This window comes from Penicillium argentinense (genome assembly GCF_028826775.1).
Source record: "Penicillium argentinense strain IBT 30761 chromosome Unknown utg000003l_segment0_segment0, whole genome shotgun sequence".
NCBI classification, from domain to species: Eukaryota; Fungi; Ascomycota; class Eurotiomycetes; order Eurotiales; family Aspergillaceae; genus Penicillium; species Penicillium argentinense.
In genome coordinates this window covers 2,194,889-2,212,565 of record NW_026622662.1, presented here as the reverse complement: position 1 = coordinate 2,212,565, position 17,677 = coordinate 2,194,889, and the positions used below count along the sequence as shown (strand labels likewise).

General features: G+C 49.9%; 7 protein-coding genes across 7 annotated transcripts; 5 read left to right on the top strand and 2 right to left on the bottom strand.

Annotated features, from left to right (window-relative positions):
* Positions 1-2,935: 2,935 nt before the first annotated feature.
* On the top strand, positions 2,936-4,309 carry N7532_002932 (uncharacterized protein; the record flags this gene model as incomplete). Its single annotated transcript, XM_056615426.1, has 1 exon — positions 2,936-4,309. One exon carries the CDS (start codon positions 2,936-2,938, stop codon positions 4,307-4,309), a length of 1,374 nt encoding a protein of 457 aa, XP_056478398.1.
* A 527-nt stretch (positions 4,310-4,836) lies between these two features.
* On the top strand, positions 4,837-5,610 carry N7532_002931 (uncharacterized protein; the record flags this gene model as incomplete). The annotated part of the gene is made up of 2 exons (XM_056615425.1): positions 4,837-4,853; positions 4,974-5,610. 2 exons carry the CDS (start codon positions 4,837-4,839, stop codon positions 5,608-5,610), a joined length of 654 nt encoding a protein of 217 aa, XP_056478397.1.
* Positions 5,611-5,998: 388 nt separating this feature from the next.
* On the top strand, positions 5,999-6,961 carry N7532_002930 (uncharacterized protein; the record flags this gene model as incomplete). Its single annotated transcript, XM_056615424.1, has 1 exon — positions 5,999-6,961. One exon carries the CDS (start codon positions 5,999-6,001, stop codon positions 6,959-6,961), a length of 963 nt encoding a protein of 320 aa, XP_056478396.1.
* Positions 6,962-9,072: 2,111 nt separating this feature from the next.
* Positions 9,073-9,510, bottom strand: N7532_002929 (uncharacterized protein; the record flags this gene model as incomplete). Its single annotated transcript, XM_056615423.1, has 1 exon — positions 9,073-9,510. One exon carries the CDS (start codon positions 9,508-9,510, stop codon positions 9,073-9,075), a length of 438 nt encoding a protein of 145 aa, XP_056478395.1.
* Positions 9,511-10,134: 624 nt separating this feature from the next.
* N7532_002928 (zinc knuckle domain protein) lies at positions 10,135-12,177 on the top strand (the record flags this gene model as incomplete). Its single annotated transcript, XM_056615422.1, has 2 exons — positions 10,135-10,499; positions 10,521-12,177. 2 exons carry the CDS (start codon positions 10,135-10,137, stop codon positions 12,175-12,177), a joined length of 2,022 nt encoding a protein of 673 aa, XP_056478394.1.
* Positions 12,178-12,224: 47 nt separating this feature from the next.
* Positions 12,225-13,908, top strand: N7532_002927 (exonuclease/endonuclease/phosphatase family protein; the record flags this gene model as incomplete). Its single annotated transcript, XM_056615421.1, has 2 exons — positions 12,225-13,385; positions 13,408-13,908. Coding segments are annotated over 2 exons (1,662 nt in total), but the record flags the coding sequence as incomplete, so codon positions are not given.
* A 1,973-nt stretch (positions 13,909-15,881) lies between these two features.
* N7532_002926 (uncharacterized protein) lies at positions 15,882-16,164 on the bottom strand (the record flags this gene model as incomplete). The annotated part of the gene is made up of 2 exons (XM_056615420.1): positions 15,882-15,965; positions 16,042-16,164. The coding sequence occupies 2 exons, from the start codon at positions 16,162-16,164 to the stop codon at positions 15,882-15,884; spliced, it is 207 nt and encodes a 68-aa protein (XP_056478392.1).
* Between the last annotated feature and the right edge of the window lie 1,513 nt (positions 16,165-17,677).

The window sequence follows — 17,677 nt, the reverse complement described above, 5'->3', positions numbered from 1 at the left end:
TGTCGTGATATCTCTTGTAGCATGTGTATGAGATGGTTGTATTGTGTGCGAACCAGTGGGTCTCGGACCCGGTTATATAGATACAGGTCTAACTCTAATGCATGAGTAGTGCGTATCAGGGCGACAAGACAAAAGCATCAAAACAGGTGCTCCAACAATATCTTCATTTGTACTAGGGGATTCTCGACACTCCGAGAATCGGGTGTTTCAACCCCCCTCACCCTACTCATGTAAGCAAGGACACGTTAGGGTGTCCTCGCAGCATCCGCTCTTTTCTTCTTTCAATTAATTCATCCTATCTTTTTGGATTGGTTCCCCTTGGTAGATTAGCCCCATTCTTGCATACAATGCCATACTGTATCAGCTTGCTGTGACACCACCCAACTCTGCTTCTACTTTCGTAATCAACGCAGAGAGGTTGGGAATTGTTAGGGACACCGCAAAATTGTTGTTAACGTGGATCCCGGCGGGTCCGTCATCCCTGCCGGTCCGTCACCCAACCAAAACACCATTAAATTGACAAATTAAATCTTTTGCGGGCATTTAAAAAACCTATGCCATTTTCCGCCACATTTAGAACACATAATTTGCCGACGTACAGGGGGCAAATCAGGAAGTGTAGGTTCAACCTGGGGTTCTAGAGCAGGTGTAGTATCAGATACATATCTTACACCACCACCTCCCTCACCACTAACATTAGTAGTGAGGTCTATAACCTCTGTTAAACTACCTTTATTAGGTATTCGCTTCTTTGATTCATTCCTCTTTTTCGTCTGCTTTCTGTTTCCCTCCCGCAAACGCTTTATTTCATCCCGCATTAAGATGTGCTCGTGAACTAGCTTAACCGACATATTGTAAGACTGTTGAAGATCACGTTTTGTAGGCGAAGAGATCTTATTAGCCGCTGAATTTAGACCACAATTGAGCCTAGATTTGCGTTTTTCTAGTTGCTTAGTCGTTTGAGGGATGCCAGTAGAGATATTGCTGCCTGATGTTGAACCTTGTGAAACTGGTCGATCTGGTAGAGACGGAGATTGAAGACGAATATTGAGCTTTGATAACACCCGATCTGGGTCTAGTGGTACTAAACCAGTAGCTGCGAAGGCACTCTGAATGATAGACTCTTTAAATGAATCATCACGGGCTGCTGGAAAAATATCAAGGAAATCATCTTTCTCGATAGAGTCGATGCCTAATCGGGTATATTCTGCAACCCGCGTTCCATAAGAGCGCTTTAATATAGCAAAACAACCAACATCAAGAGGCTGTAAAAGATGAGAGGCATGCGGAGGCATACAGACTGGTATGATGTTGTTTTCCTGGCAAATCTTGTCGAATGTTGCGGTAAGATGACTTTCGTGGCCATCGAGGACCAAAAGACGATGTTTCCCTCTCGTCTGACTTGTCGTGTGCGGAATAAAGTGATTTTGGAGCCAATCAACACCAATTTCATTACTTGTCCAGCCGTTTGGACTAACGTCAAGAGCCCAATGCTTTGGAAGGTCGTCAAACCATCGTACCATGAACTGTTTCCCCTTAAAGATAACGTATGGTGGGAGCGCTCGTCCAGAGGCGCAAATTGATTCGATAACAGTCACCCATTCACGATTTCCAGCTTGTAAAACGCCCCTCCGACCGGTGTAAAATGACTGCGTAATAACCTTCGTCGTCGCACTAATTCCCATCGCAAACCCCGATTCGTCAAAGTTGTAGATATTATCTGAAGTGATACCATATTGAGCTATCGTTTTTTCGATAAGCTTAAACCACTCCATAATAGTATTTGGGTCTTCCATTAGGGCGCGTTTGTAGTCATATTTGCGAGAGAATCGAGTAGTAAGCTCAGGATGTCGTTTGATATATTGTGTTGGCCAATTTTTGCCAACGGTCTGGAGGGCATTATCTCCGCGGTGTTTAAGCAGTAAATTGGCCATATCTCTCAACATCGCGATTGTAAGCGCTGCGCCTCTCTGATCCACAGAGATTAACCAATCCTAAATTGATTCCTCTTCCTGTTGCGCGAATTTATGGCCTGTACCTCTTGCTTCATATAGATTAGGAATGCCCTTTATCCGATCAGCAAGAGTTGTGCGGGGGACATCAAAAGAGCGAGCAGCAGCAGCTATCGTGGTATTTCTGCCATTTTGAATAGCGTTACTAGCAAACATGATCCTGCCTTCCTGCTCAATTTATTTTTGAGCTTTTTGACTGCGTTTTGGGGGCATGGTATGCGTTCAAGAATAGGTGGCTGGGTAGGAGCAGAAAATTTGAGGTGAGATGACGGACCGGCAGGGATGACGGACCCGCCGGGATCCACGTTAGTAAATCCTGTAGTGTCCGTAACAATTCCCTGTCCCGAACAAAAGCTGTGCTGTCCCTATCAATTCCCTGTCCCGAACAAAAGCTGTGCCGTCCCTATCAATTCCCGACTCCAGGCCGATGATGACATAATGACCCCCACTCTCGAGCTACGGCAGCCGACAGTGAGGTAGGGGTCAAAAGTCGAGGACCAATCATTCGGCTCACCGCCCTAGACCCCGCCGGCCTGACCGCTCAAGCCAGCATCCACCAACCAGGTTTCGGAAGAGAGATACCGCTGGTTTGTGGGTCATATGGTAGGGGGTTTTTAGTCATACTAAGTCTATTCGGCTTGGATCCAAACCTGGATTTCAAAATACATCAAAATAAATCTCCATGGGACTGAATTCTGGTTTCTTTACTAATTTTTGACCAATTTTGCTCCATTTTGTATGCCCCAAATGACCTGAATACTCTTTTTTTTGACTACGCTGACCACCTATAGAGACCTGATATGCCATTTGGTCGCCCACGGCTCGACGTGGAGCCATACAAAGACCAAATTACCATGCTTCTGGCACAGAAGATACCTATAAGCAATATTTTAGACATTTTACACGAATACTACGGTCTCAAAATGTCACCGAGGACATTCAAACGTCGCACGCGGGCCTGGGGCATCCAACAGCGAGCACCAAATGGTATCACCAATAACAGAGCCTTACAAATGCGTGTTGAGACCCTTATCTGTGAGGGTAATCTCTCTTCGAAAGAGATTCTTCAGGTACTTTCGCTCGATGAAACACCTATCTCTACCGACACACTCAGGCGAATTCGTAGCCTACTTGGTATACGTCTTCGCATTGACGACCAGGATGATCAGGAGCAGCAGGAGGACGAGATACTCGAGATATTAGTGGACCAACAGGCCATTGGCCTTGTTGAAGGATATGGAAAAGGTCACCTCTGGGCCCATCTACGCCGTCATGGTCATGTCTTCGCCCGAGACCGAATCTTCGATGTATGGTGCTCTCTACGGCCTGACGCCCTCCTACGTCGCTCGACCGGTCTACAGCGGTCTCGCGGTGCATACCGATGCCCTGGGCCGAATTTTGTATGGCATATTGATGGCTATATGAAGTTAGAGCTCTTCGGGATCGAGATATATGCTGCGGTTGATGGGTATTCGCGCTATGTTACCTGGTTTTACGTGGGCATCAGCACGCGGACCGGATTCAGTGTCCTCCACCAGTATCTGAATACAATATCGACCACTGGTTTCCAACCGCGCGCGATCCGCTCTGACTATGGTACAGAGACCATGCTGATCGCAGACGCCCACTATGCATTAAGAAAAGCTGGCGCTGAAGCTGTTGATGGCCACCCAGAACTACAGTTTACCGACTGCTTTTGGTACGGTCGCAGCACCCAAAACCAGCGCATCGAGTCCTGGTGGGGACAGCTTACAAGCTCTACGAACTTCGTATGGCGTGAGCTTTTTAGTTGGCTTCAAGAGCGAGGCTACTACGAGGCGTCTAAGATCGACAAAGTTGCACTTCTTGCTGTTTACATGCCTTCAATTAAGGATACATGTGCGGAGTTCGTGCTCACATGGAACTCCCATCGGATCAGGAAGCAGAAGGGTCGCCCCTATAGCGTTCCAGGCAAGCCATGGTTGAACTACTATTACCCAGGGCGTGACGAGGAGGATATTAAGGATTATAGGCATCATATTGACCCTACAAAGCTTGATGCTATCAAGACTGACGTGGGGAGTTGGGATACTGACGTATATCTACCTACAGAGACTATACACTGGTGCCGTACTCAGCTACTGGGCATGGGCTTTGACCCTGAAAAACCACCAGCGAGAGACCATGGCACCCACCCATATGTCAATACCTACCTTCGGTTACGGGAGCTCGCTGTCGATCATACCGAAGGGGGCCTCTTTCCCGTCCTCTCACTATGCGAGAAGCCAACTATGCCCCCTAACTGGGCGCAGGATTAAGGGTGCGGGCTGCGGGCCCGCACCGTGGTGGAGATTAATGGGGATCAATGGAGATCAATACCTATATTTGGTAGGACCTTAATGACTATCAATCATTAGTTTTTTCAACTTTAGTGGGAGACAGGGTGTAGAGGGCGTCCTAGGCTTTCTGCACCTACTCTGCGCCCTCTGCATCTCCTAGGCTACTACATCTACAAAGCATGGCCTCTCACTATTACCCAAGCGACACACCCGATCTCGTTGATTTAACAGACACATACGATGACTCACCATCCTCCTCGTCTTCCGTCTACTCAGGAGCACCACCGAGACGACCTGGTCAGCTCATACCAAACGAACACCTCCTTCCTGAGCCATACAGCCTAGTCAGCCAGCGAATAACGGGTAGGGTAGCAGGGAGGCATCGCAAGCTCCATATGCAGAAGAGCAGACCAGCGCAGATGCTAGCACCACAGCAGCAGAGAATTCCGACAATTATCCACTTCTGTCTCTGGCGAAAGCCATCATCAGATCGAAAAACTTGGACGATGGACGAACTCAGTAAGTATGACTCTATTACTTGATTCTTTCAAGGCGCGCTTGCTAATAGACGCTACACTGTAGCTGACGTCTCCCAGTGGATCTCTCCCCACCGTGTCTTTAACTTCCAAGACTTTATTACAAGAGACCTTCTTCCTGCGCTTAGTCCGGAGCTTGGAGCCTATAATCCGATACCACACATCGACCGATACCAGCTCGCGACTGGGCTAAAGGGCCAAAAACCAAAGAAGGAACCACAGTGGTTATCCGCTACTGAAAACCATGCACGGTGCGCGGCAGAGCTCGCTTCGCAGTTTACTTTCGGTAGCCAAGCACGCCAGATCTACCTTATCATCATACGTGAAGAAGAGATAGATAAGGACGTGGTCATCAAGCCTGAGTCCGAGTCAGAGCCTCTCCGTGAGGCAAGCTTGGTCAGTAACTGGAGCAATCCAGAGACCCCAGGGCTAAGCTTCCAGTCGCGTACCGCGTCACAGGAGGAGATCCTCGCTGAGAGACTTAGAATTGCTAGTGAGAAAATTGTTCAGCTAGAGAAAGCACACCAGCAGGAGACATCGAAGGAGATACCGCAGGAGGACATAACGCAGCGAAGAGAGGCTTCAGGTGCCCGGCAACGTGGGCGCCCGCGGCGACGTGGTGGTGTCAGGAAAGATAGAGCTAGGTGTACTCCAGTGGCAGCACTCTCGGCACTATCAGGGGCCACCTCACCGCGGCGTACGCGCAGTATGGCCCCTCGTGGTGGAACAACAGAGTCTGGTTAGTTAAAGTAGCTTTCAAATGCATATCTAGGCCATTTTGAGCACCTAAAATCATCGAAATTGGTCAAATTCTGGCACGTAAACAGATTATGGGCACTTGGAGAGCTTTTTTTATATGGTCATATGATCCATAAAACCAACGTCACCTTCTCTACGAAACCTAATTGGCAATGTCAAAATTCCCTATCCATAGATTCTGGCAGAAAATTACGTACCTTAGGTGTCGAGATTACTATATTAATCCTACCGCCCGTTTTCTGCCTGCCAAATTCGACTTTTGGCCCCTACCTCACTATCGGCTGCCGTACTCGAGCCTCATCATCTGTGCGAGTCGTGCATACCTCTTTCACATTCCTGCCTTCACCCAACCCCATCTAACCTTCCACTCACCATGGATTCCTTTTATCCTTCAAGCTCGAGCGCGTCTGCGTCTCTGTTTTTGCCTTCAGAGCTCTCGTCATCTGGATTTTCCTCAACTGAATCTGAGTCTCAGCACCCGCTTACAAAACTCGCGAAGCAGGTCAAGCTCCAACAACAATTTACGAGCGAGGAGAACCTGTTAAACGAACTGAATCGCCGGCACAGAGAGCTACTTAAAGACGAAACCCGCGAACAATACCTCTGCTTTTCCTCTGTCCCACTACCGCAAGCCTCTGCCTTAAGCCATGAACAAAGTCAAGTGAGCAAGTTTTGCAGATTCTCTTTTGATATTAAAACAGGGACTTTGGTGGCTAAAGTGATGCCCGGTCGCATACATGAGATTGCAATTCGCACATTCGAACGCTTGTTTCTACAGGAGATGGATGCGATAAATATGGGCAAAGAAATTGAGCCATCTGGGTCCGTGATCGTTAACTTCGATAACTGGACAAATGAAGCCGATTCCTGTTTTAGCCCGACAACTCCGGATACAGATCCGCCTTTGACATTTATTGTTGAGGTGGGCTTAGCAGAGTCAGTGGGACACCTAACTCTCGACGCACGAGGATGGCTGGAGAGCGAATCTTCGACTGTTCAGCTTGCGCTTACTATCAGTATTCCACGGGATAAAGCAGAGGTTGTGTTTCAACAATGGGAAAGAGACACCCGAGGCCTTAATACTCGCACTCGATCACACTTCTCTGCGGCACGCATCATTACATCCGTGAAGCTATCCCGAGCCAACAATGAGACATCAGTGACGGGTGAGAGTTACGTGAATGAAGCAAGCTTTCCAACAACCCAACTTGCGCTTCCACTCGAAAAAATCCTCAACCGAACTTCCGTTAACTCCCAGCGAAGAGACTTAGTTATCTCCGAGGAAAAACTTAGATGCTTCGCTGAAACGATTTGGAAACGTCAATCCCTTATGTGAAATTCCTGCGTTACCGATCGCCAGAGCGCATTTTGCCCACGGCTGTACATGCGACACGGAGACTTCGCGCGCATCCTAAGCTTTCCTGAAGCGACTCCACCGGCTCCCCAGTCGTGGTTCATCGCGGACGCTTGCCTGTCTCGACGTGGACGCAGATCGCATTTGTGCTTTAGCCTTGCAGGGCCGAAAATACTTTACCGCCGCGGCCATGTTTATGGGATTGTTGAGAATTATCCGCATACACATCAAGTCGTCGAAAATAAATTTCGTCATCGTCGTCGGACTGCGACCTCTCGGACACCTCTAGGGCGGGAATATCATACTCTATGAGTCCTGCCTTCGAGATTTGCAAAAACTGTGAAAGTATATCGATTGAGCTCTTGGCGATTAGGCTTGAGGAACGCTTCTTTTCTTACCGGCTACGCAATAACGCAATTAAGACCGACAGACTATCTACCACCGAAAGAATGAGGATCATTCAGTGGGCCCGAATAGCTATATATAGCTGGATTGATGAGACTGTCAAACATCGCATAAATTATATGGAAGAATTGGTGTCCTCCACGCCATCTCCACCACTCTCCTATATCACAAACACAGAGCCTACAATTCTGCCCAATCCAGCCCCCTCCCGAGTCCACTACCCTGATCTCATTATTGTGGTCTTGACTTGTGACTAATCAATTCGTTTAACTAACTATCAGTCTCTCCGATTGACAGGAAGTTCTACGGTGGAGGAATGCCCTTTGGCGCGTATGGTGGCCGTCGACAGATCATGAATACTCTGGACTCGCGTGCAGCAAATAGTTTGCATCACTCGGGAACGTGGCACAATAACAAGTTTACCATGGCTGCTGGCCTGGCAGCTATGAAGCTTCTTTCTCGAGAAAATATTGAGAAGGCCAATATGCTTGGGGAGCGACTAAGAGAAGGTTTGGACAAGATTTCAACGCCTCACGATCTACTACCGCCGTTGTCAGAGGGTTTGGCAGCTTGGTAGGTCTTCACTTTCTGGGACCAGATTCGGAGAAACTCAGAGATGCCTTTTATTTCTTCTTGCTGAGCCACAAAATTTATGTTGGACATCGGGGATTCTTATGTTCAAATATCATGCATGAGGAAAGGCATATCGCCGCTGTTCTGGAGGCATCAAGAGCCTTTTATGAGGCAGCTTTCAAAAAGTCAACTTGATAGTGCAAGATATTATCATCGCAAGTGAAGATATTTACTGCTGAATTTCAACCATTTAGAGTTATCCTTATGAACGCTCATGAGTGTCTGCTGTTTTAATAGTGCACAAGGCCAGTTTAGATAGGGAACTCGACCGTAAAATTTACAAATAATTCGTGGACGCTCTCTGCGAGAAATCATGGTATCAGAAACCAACTAGTCCTTTTGGAGTATATATGAAGGCCCCCATTGTTTCCCAAGAAATTTTAAACTTTCTCCAAATCACTCAAAGGCTCGGGGTCTCACCGACACTTAGGTATCTATTTGATTCTGATCATCTCCGAGTCACGGCTACCAGAAAAGAAAACCAAGAATTGAGACATAGTGATAAAGACATTCCAGACACTGGATTTCTCAAATTGTAACCAGACACAGTACATAACCCCAGCCTAATGATTCACCAAATTCAAAGCGACAGGTTCAACCACCGCCGAATCATACTTTGACAGTAGCATCAATAGAGGTATTATCAGCACTTAGAGGCTCTGTCCTGGAATAAAACATCACCCAATGAAGACCAGACACAGCGATGAAACCTATGAACACTACCGAGGTCCAGTTCGTTTCTGGGTGCACGTGCAGGTAAAGAGGCATACTTATGGTCACGCGACAAAAAGAGGTCCACAATAGAGCGACGACAAACAGAGGTGTGCCCCAGCGGCCTAGATTGAGCCATCAGTCATTATTCAGGCAGCTGCGCCCATTCCAGAGGGTCAGGCCCATTGCAACAATAAGCGATGTGGAGCTGCATAGTCCTGATGCGCCGAACAAGGCATTCATTGCGGTCGTAGAACCGATGCTGATTGTGCCCAAGGCCAGAGCCAAGAAGGTATTCCAAACTAGGGCATTCAATGGGATGCTATCGCGAGATGACAGCTTGCTCATAGTTGATGAGAAGGGCAGGCCCCTTCTCGCGAGAAGGACCAGTAGTGTCTGGACCAACTGACCAGTGCCGAGGTGCCGGCAATAGCAAAGCAGACAATGACAAGAGAAATGCCGATGTTGGTGAGGACCAGCGATGAGGTGGCATTGAGCAGGAGTTGAACCAGCGGTTCTCCGCCCACAGGCTCAAGCATACTGTAAGGATCGATATTGCAGAACTGATACGCAAGGATTATCGGGATCCCAACCAGAATGCTGATGGTCGGGGATGAGAGAAGGACGATGGGCACTTGCTTGGTGGGGTTCTCCAATTCGTCTGTGAGGTGAGTGGCAGAATCAAAGAGGCCTTGAACCGCGAGTGCTGGCAAGAATCCGATAAAGAAGACCCATCCATTCGAGCTCCAACCAGTCTCGTTCACAAAATCGACAAAAACCATATCTGCGGTTTGTTTGGGCTTTGCGCATATCAACAAGGTAATAAGAAAATATAGTGCAGACCCATTAAATAAGAAGAGCGACGCCGTCAACAAATATTCCAGAGATTTAAAAACAACAGGCAGATTGAGGACCACATAAATGAGTGCGTAAATCATAAATAACAGATAAATATGGTACGAAGCAGGTACATACTCAGGGTAATTCGCTTGGACCAACGAAAACGTGAGCTGGGCTGGGTAGAGACATGAAGCGCAGGTGATGCAGAGCCAAGCGCCGTTCAAGAGCCAACCCATGATATACCCCAAGGCATGGCTGTAGCGGACAGGAGCAAGAGTGATAACCCACTGCACAGGTCCTGTGGATGAAAAGTCAGCGCGCTCGGTCATCCGAATGTGTTGTAATTCAAAGGAAAATTGCTTATTTCTTCTGGACAGAAAACTTGAGGGTTTATATACACATGCGACCTAATTGACTGACTATTTTGCTTGTGAGTTACTGAGGCAAAAACGTTTTCTTGAAATATCTCGCCAATCAGAGGTCTCAGGGCCTTGAGAATTAGTTCATCATTGTCGTAACTTCACGCGCTATCGTATGATACCTATTTTGTAGGCGAGATGGTAGCGATGGTTGCGACTGGTGCGAATGTACAGAAATTGCCCCCTGACAGGAGAGGACCACCGAAAACCATGGTACCCCGTGACCCACCCAGATCGATGGACGACATCGCAGAAGGGGCCCGCCAGGTGCTGAACCACATTGAGAACAATGGCACCGAGGACCGATACGTCACAGGATATATCCGGGCTGTCCGCCAGTACGCGCTCAACGCCCAAAGGGGCGACGCCATGGGGATGGCCAAGGTGCTTGAAACGTTGACCAAGATCAACGCCGACACCGAACGCTTGAACCAGCGAATGACAACCATTGAAGCTTCAACAAGCACTCTATCGAGATCTTTGTCCTCACTCCCTGCCGATTCTGCGGCAGCGTGGCGCAGCTTCTGAGCCAGAGACTGGCAGCGCGGCTTGGCCACGGCTACGGCCCCCAACCCCCGGAGCAACGGCACCTCATCTCCAGGAGTACCGGAAATTGAACTTCGTGAGGATCGGGAGGTCATCGTGAAGGTTGGACCGAATCGCGAACAAATTCGAACGCTATCGCCGAAGGAGCTCGTGGAACGAGCAGAACGACAAAGAGCGACGGTTGCCCGACAGAAGAGCTCTACAGCCCTGGCTGGTGGGGCAAGCTTCGTGGCAGCTCGCAAGCTGCCATCAGGAGATGTAGCTATGGTGGCTAACAGTGCTGCGGGCGCGGAGCTCCTCCGTAAGCACACTGAGTGGTTGAGGGCATTCGGGCCAGGCTCCATCGCCCAGGAACCGTCGTGGGGAGTGGTAGCGTACAACATCCCAGTGAGATCGATGAAGCTTACTCCGGAGACAATGGCCAACGTTGCGTGTGAGCTACTTGCACAGAACGACTGGGGCGATGCTGCCAGGATCCAGTTTCTCGGCTGGCTGACACGGCCGGGTGCACGAGCAGAGGGCTCAATCCTGATCGAGTTCACCAGCCCAATCGTGGCCAACCGTGCGATCATCACCGGCATTGTGTGGGGAAAACAAATCCACCACGCTGTTCGCTTCTGTAGAGAAGGGAGGACAAAGCTATGCAGGAAGTGCCAAAAACCGGGGCATATCCAGTCACACTGTTCCAACGATTTCAAATGTGGTCACTGTGCCGATGGGCACCCGACCTGGGAGTGTCCATCGACAAAGGGACAGACGATACCAGTTAAATGTGCCAATTGTGGTGGAGAACACCGCCCAACTAGTCAAAATTGCGCGGTGAAGAGCGCAGCCATGGCTGAGGCCAAACAGGCTCTGATTGATTCCCCTACATATCACCGAGTGCCACTACACTACCGGAATGCCGCGAGTAAAGGCAGCACGACGACGCACCTGCTCAGGTCTGGCCTTCCTGAAAGAAATGAGCTGGGAGAGTCAGTGCACGCGCCAGAAAGACGACAGGAAAAGGAAGCACCACAGTATTCCCAGCCAGTCACTATCGACTTGGAAATGGAACCACTCATTACGGGGGCACTAAATGGTGAGCCCGGCCAATCTGCGAAGCCCAAAAGAGGGCCAGGTCGACCAAATGGCTCAAGAACCAGGCCCCGAAATCAGGCACCGCCGCCTCCAGACAACACACTCTCCATAGTGAATCGGATGTCGACAAGATCCCAAGCCGCCTCTCAAAAGGCCATCCAAGAACACACCACATCCAAAAAGCGCCGCGTGGGCGCACCAGAGGACACGATGGATGAACAGCCTGATGATAGCAACTGGCTCGATATCCACCTTCCTCAACCCGGCCCCCCTCAGGACAGCACCCAGCAAGACGAGAGGTTTGAGCAAGAGCTTACCCAGTTCACCAACGATGTCACCACAATCAACGACACCAACACTCACGAGCCCAGTCTCCAGGATCTAGACCCAACTAGCCCAGGATACCGAAAACTCATCACACTAAGATATAGCCAGACAAATACGGTCCCAGTCGGATCGTCTCCGCCGGTGGTCACGACAGACGCGCCCACAGTTGAAGACCCAAATGACGACATATGGCACGAAGCCAGCGAGCGCAGCGATGACGAACGAAACCACGAATGAAATCGTTCGAGCTACTCCAATACAACGCACACAAATCATGGTCGATGATGGCCACTTTTCTCAGGGATAAAGCTGTCTTAGAGGCGGACGTCATTGCTGTCCAAGAGCCCTGGCGGAATGAACAACAACACACAACCCACCAGCCGGCGACCGCAAAATTCCAGCTGTTGTATCCAGCGATGCAGACCCGCCAGGAGCAGGGCCCTCGCGACCGTGATTCAAATTCTACCCAAGCAGGGGTATGCCTATTCGTCTCGAGGAAGGTTGACCCAGGCACCTGGTCGTGCCAACTTGTATCACAGGATTATCAGCTACTGAAGCTCAGAAGAGCCAACCGGAACAGGGACTGGACGGACCTATTCGTACACAATGTGTATAACAGGCCGGGGAGCAGCACCCTAACCCAGCTGAGAGACAAGCTGGCAAGGCTTCCTATGGCCGAGCATATAGTAGTAGGAGACATGAACGCTCACCACCCAGCTTGGGGATGGCCAGGAACTAAGATCGACGACGAAGCTGAACAACTGCTGCAAATCACAGACGAGCAGGAGCTCGAGCTGATCACCGAGGAAGGGAAAGCGACCTGGACGAGAAACGACCAATCATCAGTGATTGACCTTACCTTCATCAGTCCCAGCCTCAGCGGCAGAATAATCCGCTGTGGGCGGGCGGATGACATTGAGCACTCATCAGATCATTTTCCTATTAGAACCACGCTTGATATCGAGACGCCGATATTAACGCAGCAGAGAAGGAGAAATTGGAAAGCGACTGATGACGGCAAACTTATCCGAAAGGTCGAAGAAGGCATACAAGAAAGAGATCTACCCATGGTAGGCCACCGACAGATCGAGGAGCAATGTCAGAAGCTACTAGGCGTCGTACAATGCGCAATTGACTTTTCAACCCCGTGGGCAAACCCATCGATATGGTCGAACCCCGACTTTGACGAAGAGTGCGGGGCCGCCGTCAAAGAAGTTCGGCGACTACGACGTATTCACACGAGGACAAAGGACCCCTACGACTGGATGCTATACTCCAAGGCACGCAACAAAAAGACACGTCTGGTTAAGAGGGCACTCTCCCGGGCACATCGACGCCGAGTCCAGCAGGTAATCGAAGATGGACCTCAGGGAATGTGGCGCCTCGCCAAATGGGCCAGAAATCGTAACGGAGCCTACGAGAGAGGCCTCACACCCTCACTAAAAGTTCAGGACCCTTTGATACAAGACGAACTTGCCGTTACAAGACGAACTTGCCGAGACAGTCGACCAGAAAGCGGAGGCTTTCCGGACGGCCTTTTTCCCACAGCCGCCACCTGCGGACCTCACGGACACTGCCTTATTTCGATACCTAGAGCCGATTGAATTCCCACCAATTACGACACAAGAGATACAGGAAGCTGTGAGAACAGCAAAGGCAGGAAAAGTGCCAGGAGCTGATGGGATCCCGAACTCCCTCTGGCACAAATTGATCGAGGTGCCAGTGGTACTGCAATTGCTCGAACAGCTGTTCAATGCTTGCATACGCACTGGCTACAACCCAACACACTTCCAACAATCAATCACGGTGGTCCTACGAAAGCAAGGCAAGAGTGACTACCAACTGGCAAAGTCCTACCGACCGGTGGCGCTTCTAAATACTCTCGGAAAGTTTCTCGAAGCAGTGGTCGCACGACGAATCAGCTATGCCGTGGAAACCGAGGGTATCTCCCAAAGACCCATCTCGGGGGTCGACGAGGCATCTCAACGGACCATGCTATCCACAACATGATTGACCAAATCAAAATAGCCTGGGGGAAAGGCAAACCGGTGGTCTCCCTGTTAATGCTGGATGTGTCGGGGGCGTATGACAATGTCTCTCACGAACGTCTGCTCCACAATCTCAAGAAAAGACGCCTAGGGCAACTCGTCCCTTGGGTAAAGGCTTTCCTGTCAAATCGAAGCACAAAGATCCGCATGCCAGAAGGCACTTCTGGTCCAATACCAACACCAACGGGAATTCCACAAGGGTCGCCGATTTCGCCCATTCTCTATCTGATTTACAATGCAGACCTGATTGAGAAATGCGGAAGCGGAGTGACCAGTAACGGCTGGGTGGATGATGTCTGCTTTATGACCAAAGGAGATAGCGAGCGAGAGACCATCAGGAAGCTCAAAACCGCTTGCGGGAAGGCCGAACAGTGGGCCAGAAAGCATGCCTCAGTATTCGACACGAAGAAGTACGCGCTCGTGCATTTCGTAAATACGAAAGAAGTCGAGCCTCGGTACACACCACTGTCACTGCAGGGGCACACAGTACCTGCGACAAGGACGGCGGAACGCTACCTGGGCTACTGGCTTGATCCCGGCTTGGAGTTTCAGCATCACCGCGAAAAGGCAGTTTCGAAGGCAAGCGTGTCCCTCCAGGCGCTACGAAGCTTGGCTGGCTCGACATGGGGGGCCTCTCTTTCAGCTATGCGCAGGATCTACCAAGCGGTAGTCATCCCACAGATGCTCTTCGGAGTATCGGCCTGGTACCACCCAATGATGATCAGCAAGATGAAGGCACGAATGATCAGTCAACCGTTCGTGGCCATCCAGAAGCGGGCAGCATGCCTGATCAGCGGAGCTTTCAGAACTACGGCAGCAGAGGCACTGAACACAGAACTACACCTACCACCAATTGCGATCCATATGAACCGCCTCGTAAAAGAAACGGCTTTGCTGCCTACTTGACTCGCATCAATCGGCGCGAGTCAGCGAGATGTGGTTGCAATCTGGGGAACCAGACCGTCGATCATATCTTGCTTGAATGCCCGCTACTCCAAGATGAGCGCAACTGGATGAGAAACGCTCTGTCCGACCGCGGAGTTGCTCTGCGACGCGACGAGCTCCTGACGCGGCCAGAGGCTCGCATAATTGTGGCCGAATTCATGGTCCGGACAGGTCTCTTAAACCAGTTTCAAGCAGTCGACCCATTGGCTCTCGGCACGGAACAAGGCGACGAAAAAGGATGACCCCTCAGGACAGTGTGACGGAAGGAGAAGGATGGTGCCCGTTAGGAGTGCAGTGCCAGGTCCACTGTACTCCCTTGATGCAAGCGAGCGCAGGAGCGGCAGCCGACGGCCCAGAGGGCTGCGCAGATGAAGGCGGTGGAGGACGACGTAGATCAGAGAATGAAGTCTGATTGTGGAAAGGAGAGTGGGTAGAGGGGAAGCGACGTTCTTTTTGGATTTCTTTTGTTTATTTTGTCTATTTTGTCATGTTTGCATACATTCCCGGGCGACCAATCAGGGGCTTGCGTTGCAAGCCAGGGAAACAATCGTTCAGTGGGCTGGCGACCACCTTCAAGCTGTCGGCAGGCCTGACAGCACTCCCGCATAGCAGCATATATTTAGAGCAAGCTACATCGGGCAAATGAATTCATCATCATCATCATACACATGCGACCTCCAGATTGATTTCCAATCAAAGCTGGTAATTCCGTGAGGTTAGGAATTGATTCCGTTACGATACGACATATCACAACAGAATGGATAGTCTATATTTGTGGGTAAGTAGTAACCGGACGAGTGTGGAATGGCCGATGCGAGCTCAGAGATCACAAGGCCACAAACTAGTTGGAACATTCCAACCACAATGAATCCCCAAAAATATGCAGGCGAGCCTCCGACTCCGATTGTCAAGGAGAGATATGTGCCTGAATGTACATACATCAGGTACTCACTTAGTCACCACAGTCACCTGACTCTGTACCTCTTCTCTCACTTCCCACGCTCTCTCTTCCTTCCTCTTTTCTCTCTCTCTCTGATAGCAGAAGACAGCAGCAGATAGCCAATACCACCTGCTTCTCACCCGTTCACGATCATCCTGTACATCTCACACTCTCAGTGCCCAATGTGAGTGGAGCGCCTGTGATAGAGAACTGGACACCGAGAGAACTGAGCATGCTGAAATGCACCTTGGGCCGTGCGTCATGGACTTCTCCAACCTCATTGTTGGACATGTTTGAGGCTGGATGGGAAATGGCCTCGACCTTTGCGACAGAATCTTTCATGTTGGGAGCCTTTGGTGATGAGGCAAAGCAGAGGGAGTCAGACTGGACTCATATAACCACCCCATGGGGTTTTGCACGGGGCCTAATCCGCTCTCTTCCCCAGATTTTTTTGAGCGAAACGAGGAAATGGTGGCCAATGAAAGATCATTGATGAGTTCTAGTGAATATCATCGTTGGGAGCGGGGGAGGGATCAAAAAGTCTGAAAATTTAGTGCCATTGGTTCGCCGTTACACATGATCTCCCGCTGTCGCCAATAGTTCATGAGGAGCTTGATGCAATGGCTGATAAGGCCGTTCATCTAAGCGCCCTTCTTTTCCCGAAGAGAAGGAAACCGAAATCAGCACATGGTATGGCACGTACGAGTTTGATGAGGGATGGAAAACCAAATATCGAGAATCCCTTCGCTGATCAGCGAGCTGACTTGCCCCTTTCGGCGTCTTTGCCACAGGCTTTTCCCTCCAGGCTTCTTTCCCTGTGTCCGTTTTACGTTCACTTCTACGCATCTTTCGGATGCCCCCGCCGTCCCGGCGCAATTCAATACCATCTCAAGGCATCAACACAGAACGTCGATCTTCTCGTAATGGCGTGGGGGCTGGCCTCTATGCACCAGAATGGAGAAGGTGAGCAGTGTGAGAGAAACGCAGGAATAACCATGCTGACTAACTTCTGCTAGCAGAATGCTTGTAAACAACGATCGTTTGAATTCTCTTTTTCAGGTAGCAGATGAAAGAGTGTGCAGCAGAAGAGGTCGGGGCCGCGCCCGAGGGGCAACACGCTAGCTCGTTCTCTTGGGCCAGATACCAGTGCTAGGAGATTCAGCAGCGAATACACTCCCAAATAACGGGATAATTAGAGCTGGAGCATCAGGAATATCGACAAAAGAAAAACCCGACGTGTAGAGCTCGACAAATTAACCTGAAATCGGTGTCTGGGCTTGGGCCAAGCTTGCGATTGGGCCATCTTAGCTAGGCTCTAGGGAGCTAACTAGCTTCAAAATAACGCGGCGCTTAGATTAGATAGCAGTTGCCTGGTCGGCTCGGTCCCTAGCCAGCCGAAGTAGAATAAGCAACAACCCCGCAGATACGGACCAGACCCTCCTTGTCCCCAGGTCCCCTAGCTGGAACAAGTTTATCTCCACTGAGTGAACTTGTATTGCTGGCCAATTTTGGCTATTATATCGCCGCCAGTACCATGATAACCGCGTCTTTGCTCCGGAATGGACCCCTAGGTTTAAACACAGGAGGTTAGTTAACGTAATTCACGGCTGACCGGGTCACACGGTTGAGCGGGTCACCCTAAAACACCATACTAAATGGAATATTTCACCACTTCAAATTTCAACGCTTAAGGCTGATTATATGATCTTATGCTACCCTAGTATTAAATATATCCTACTAGATATTTTTATGTGCTCTAGAAATATTATACGGTATGATATAATGGATATATATATCTACATCG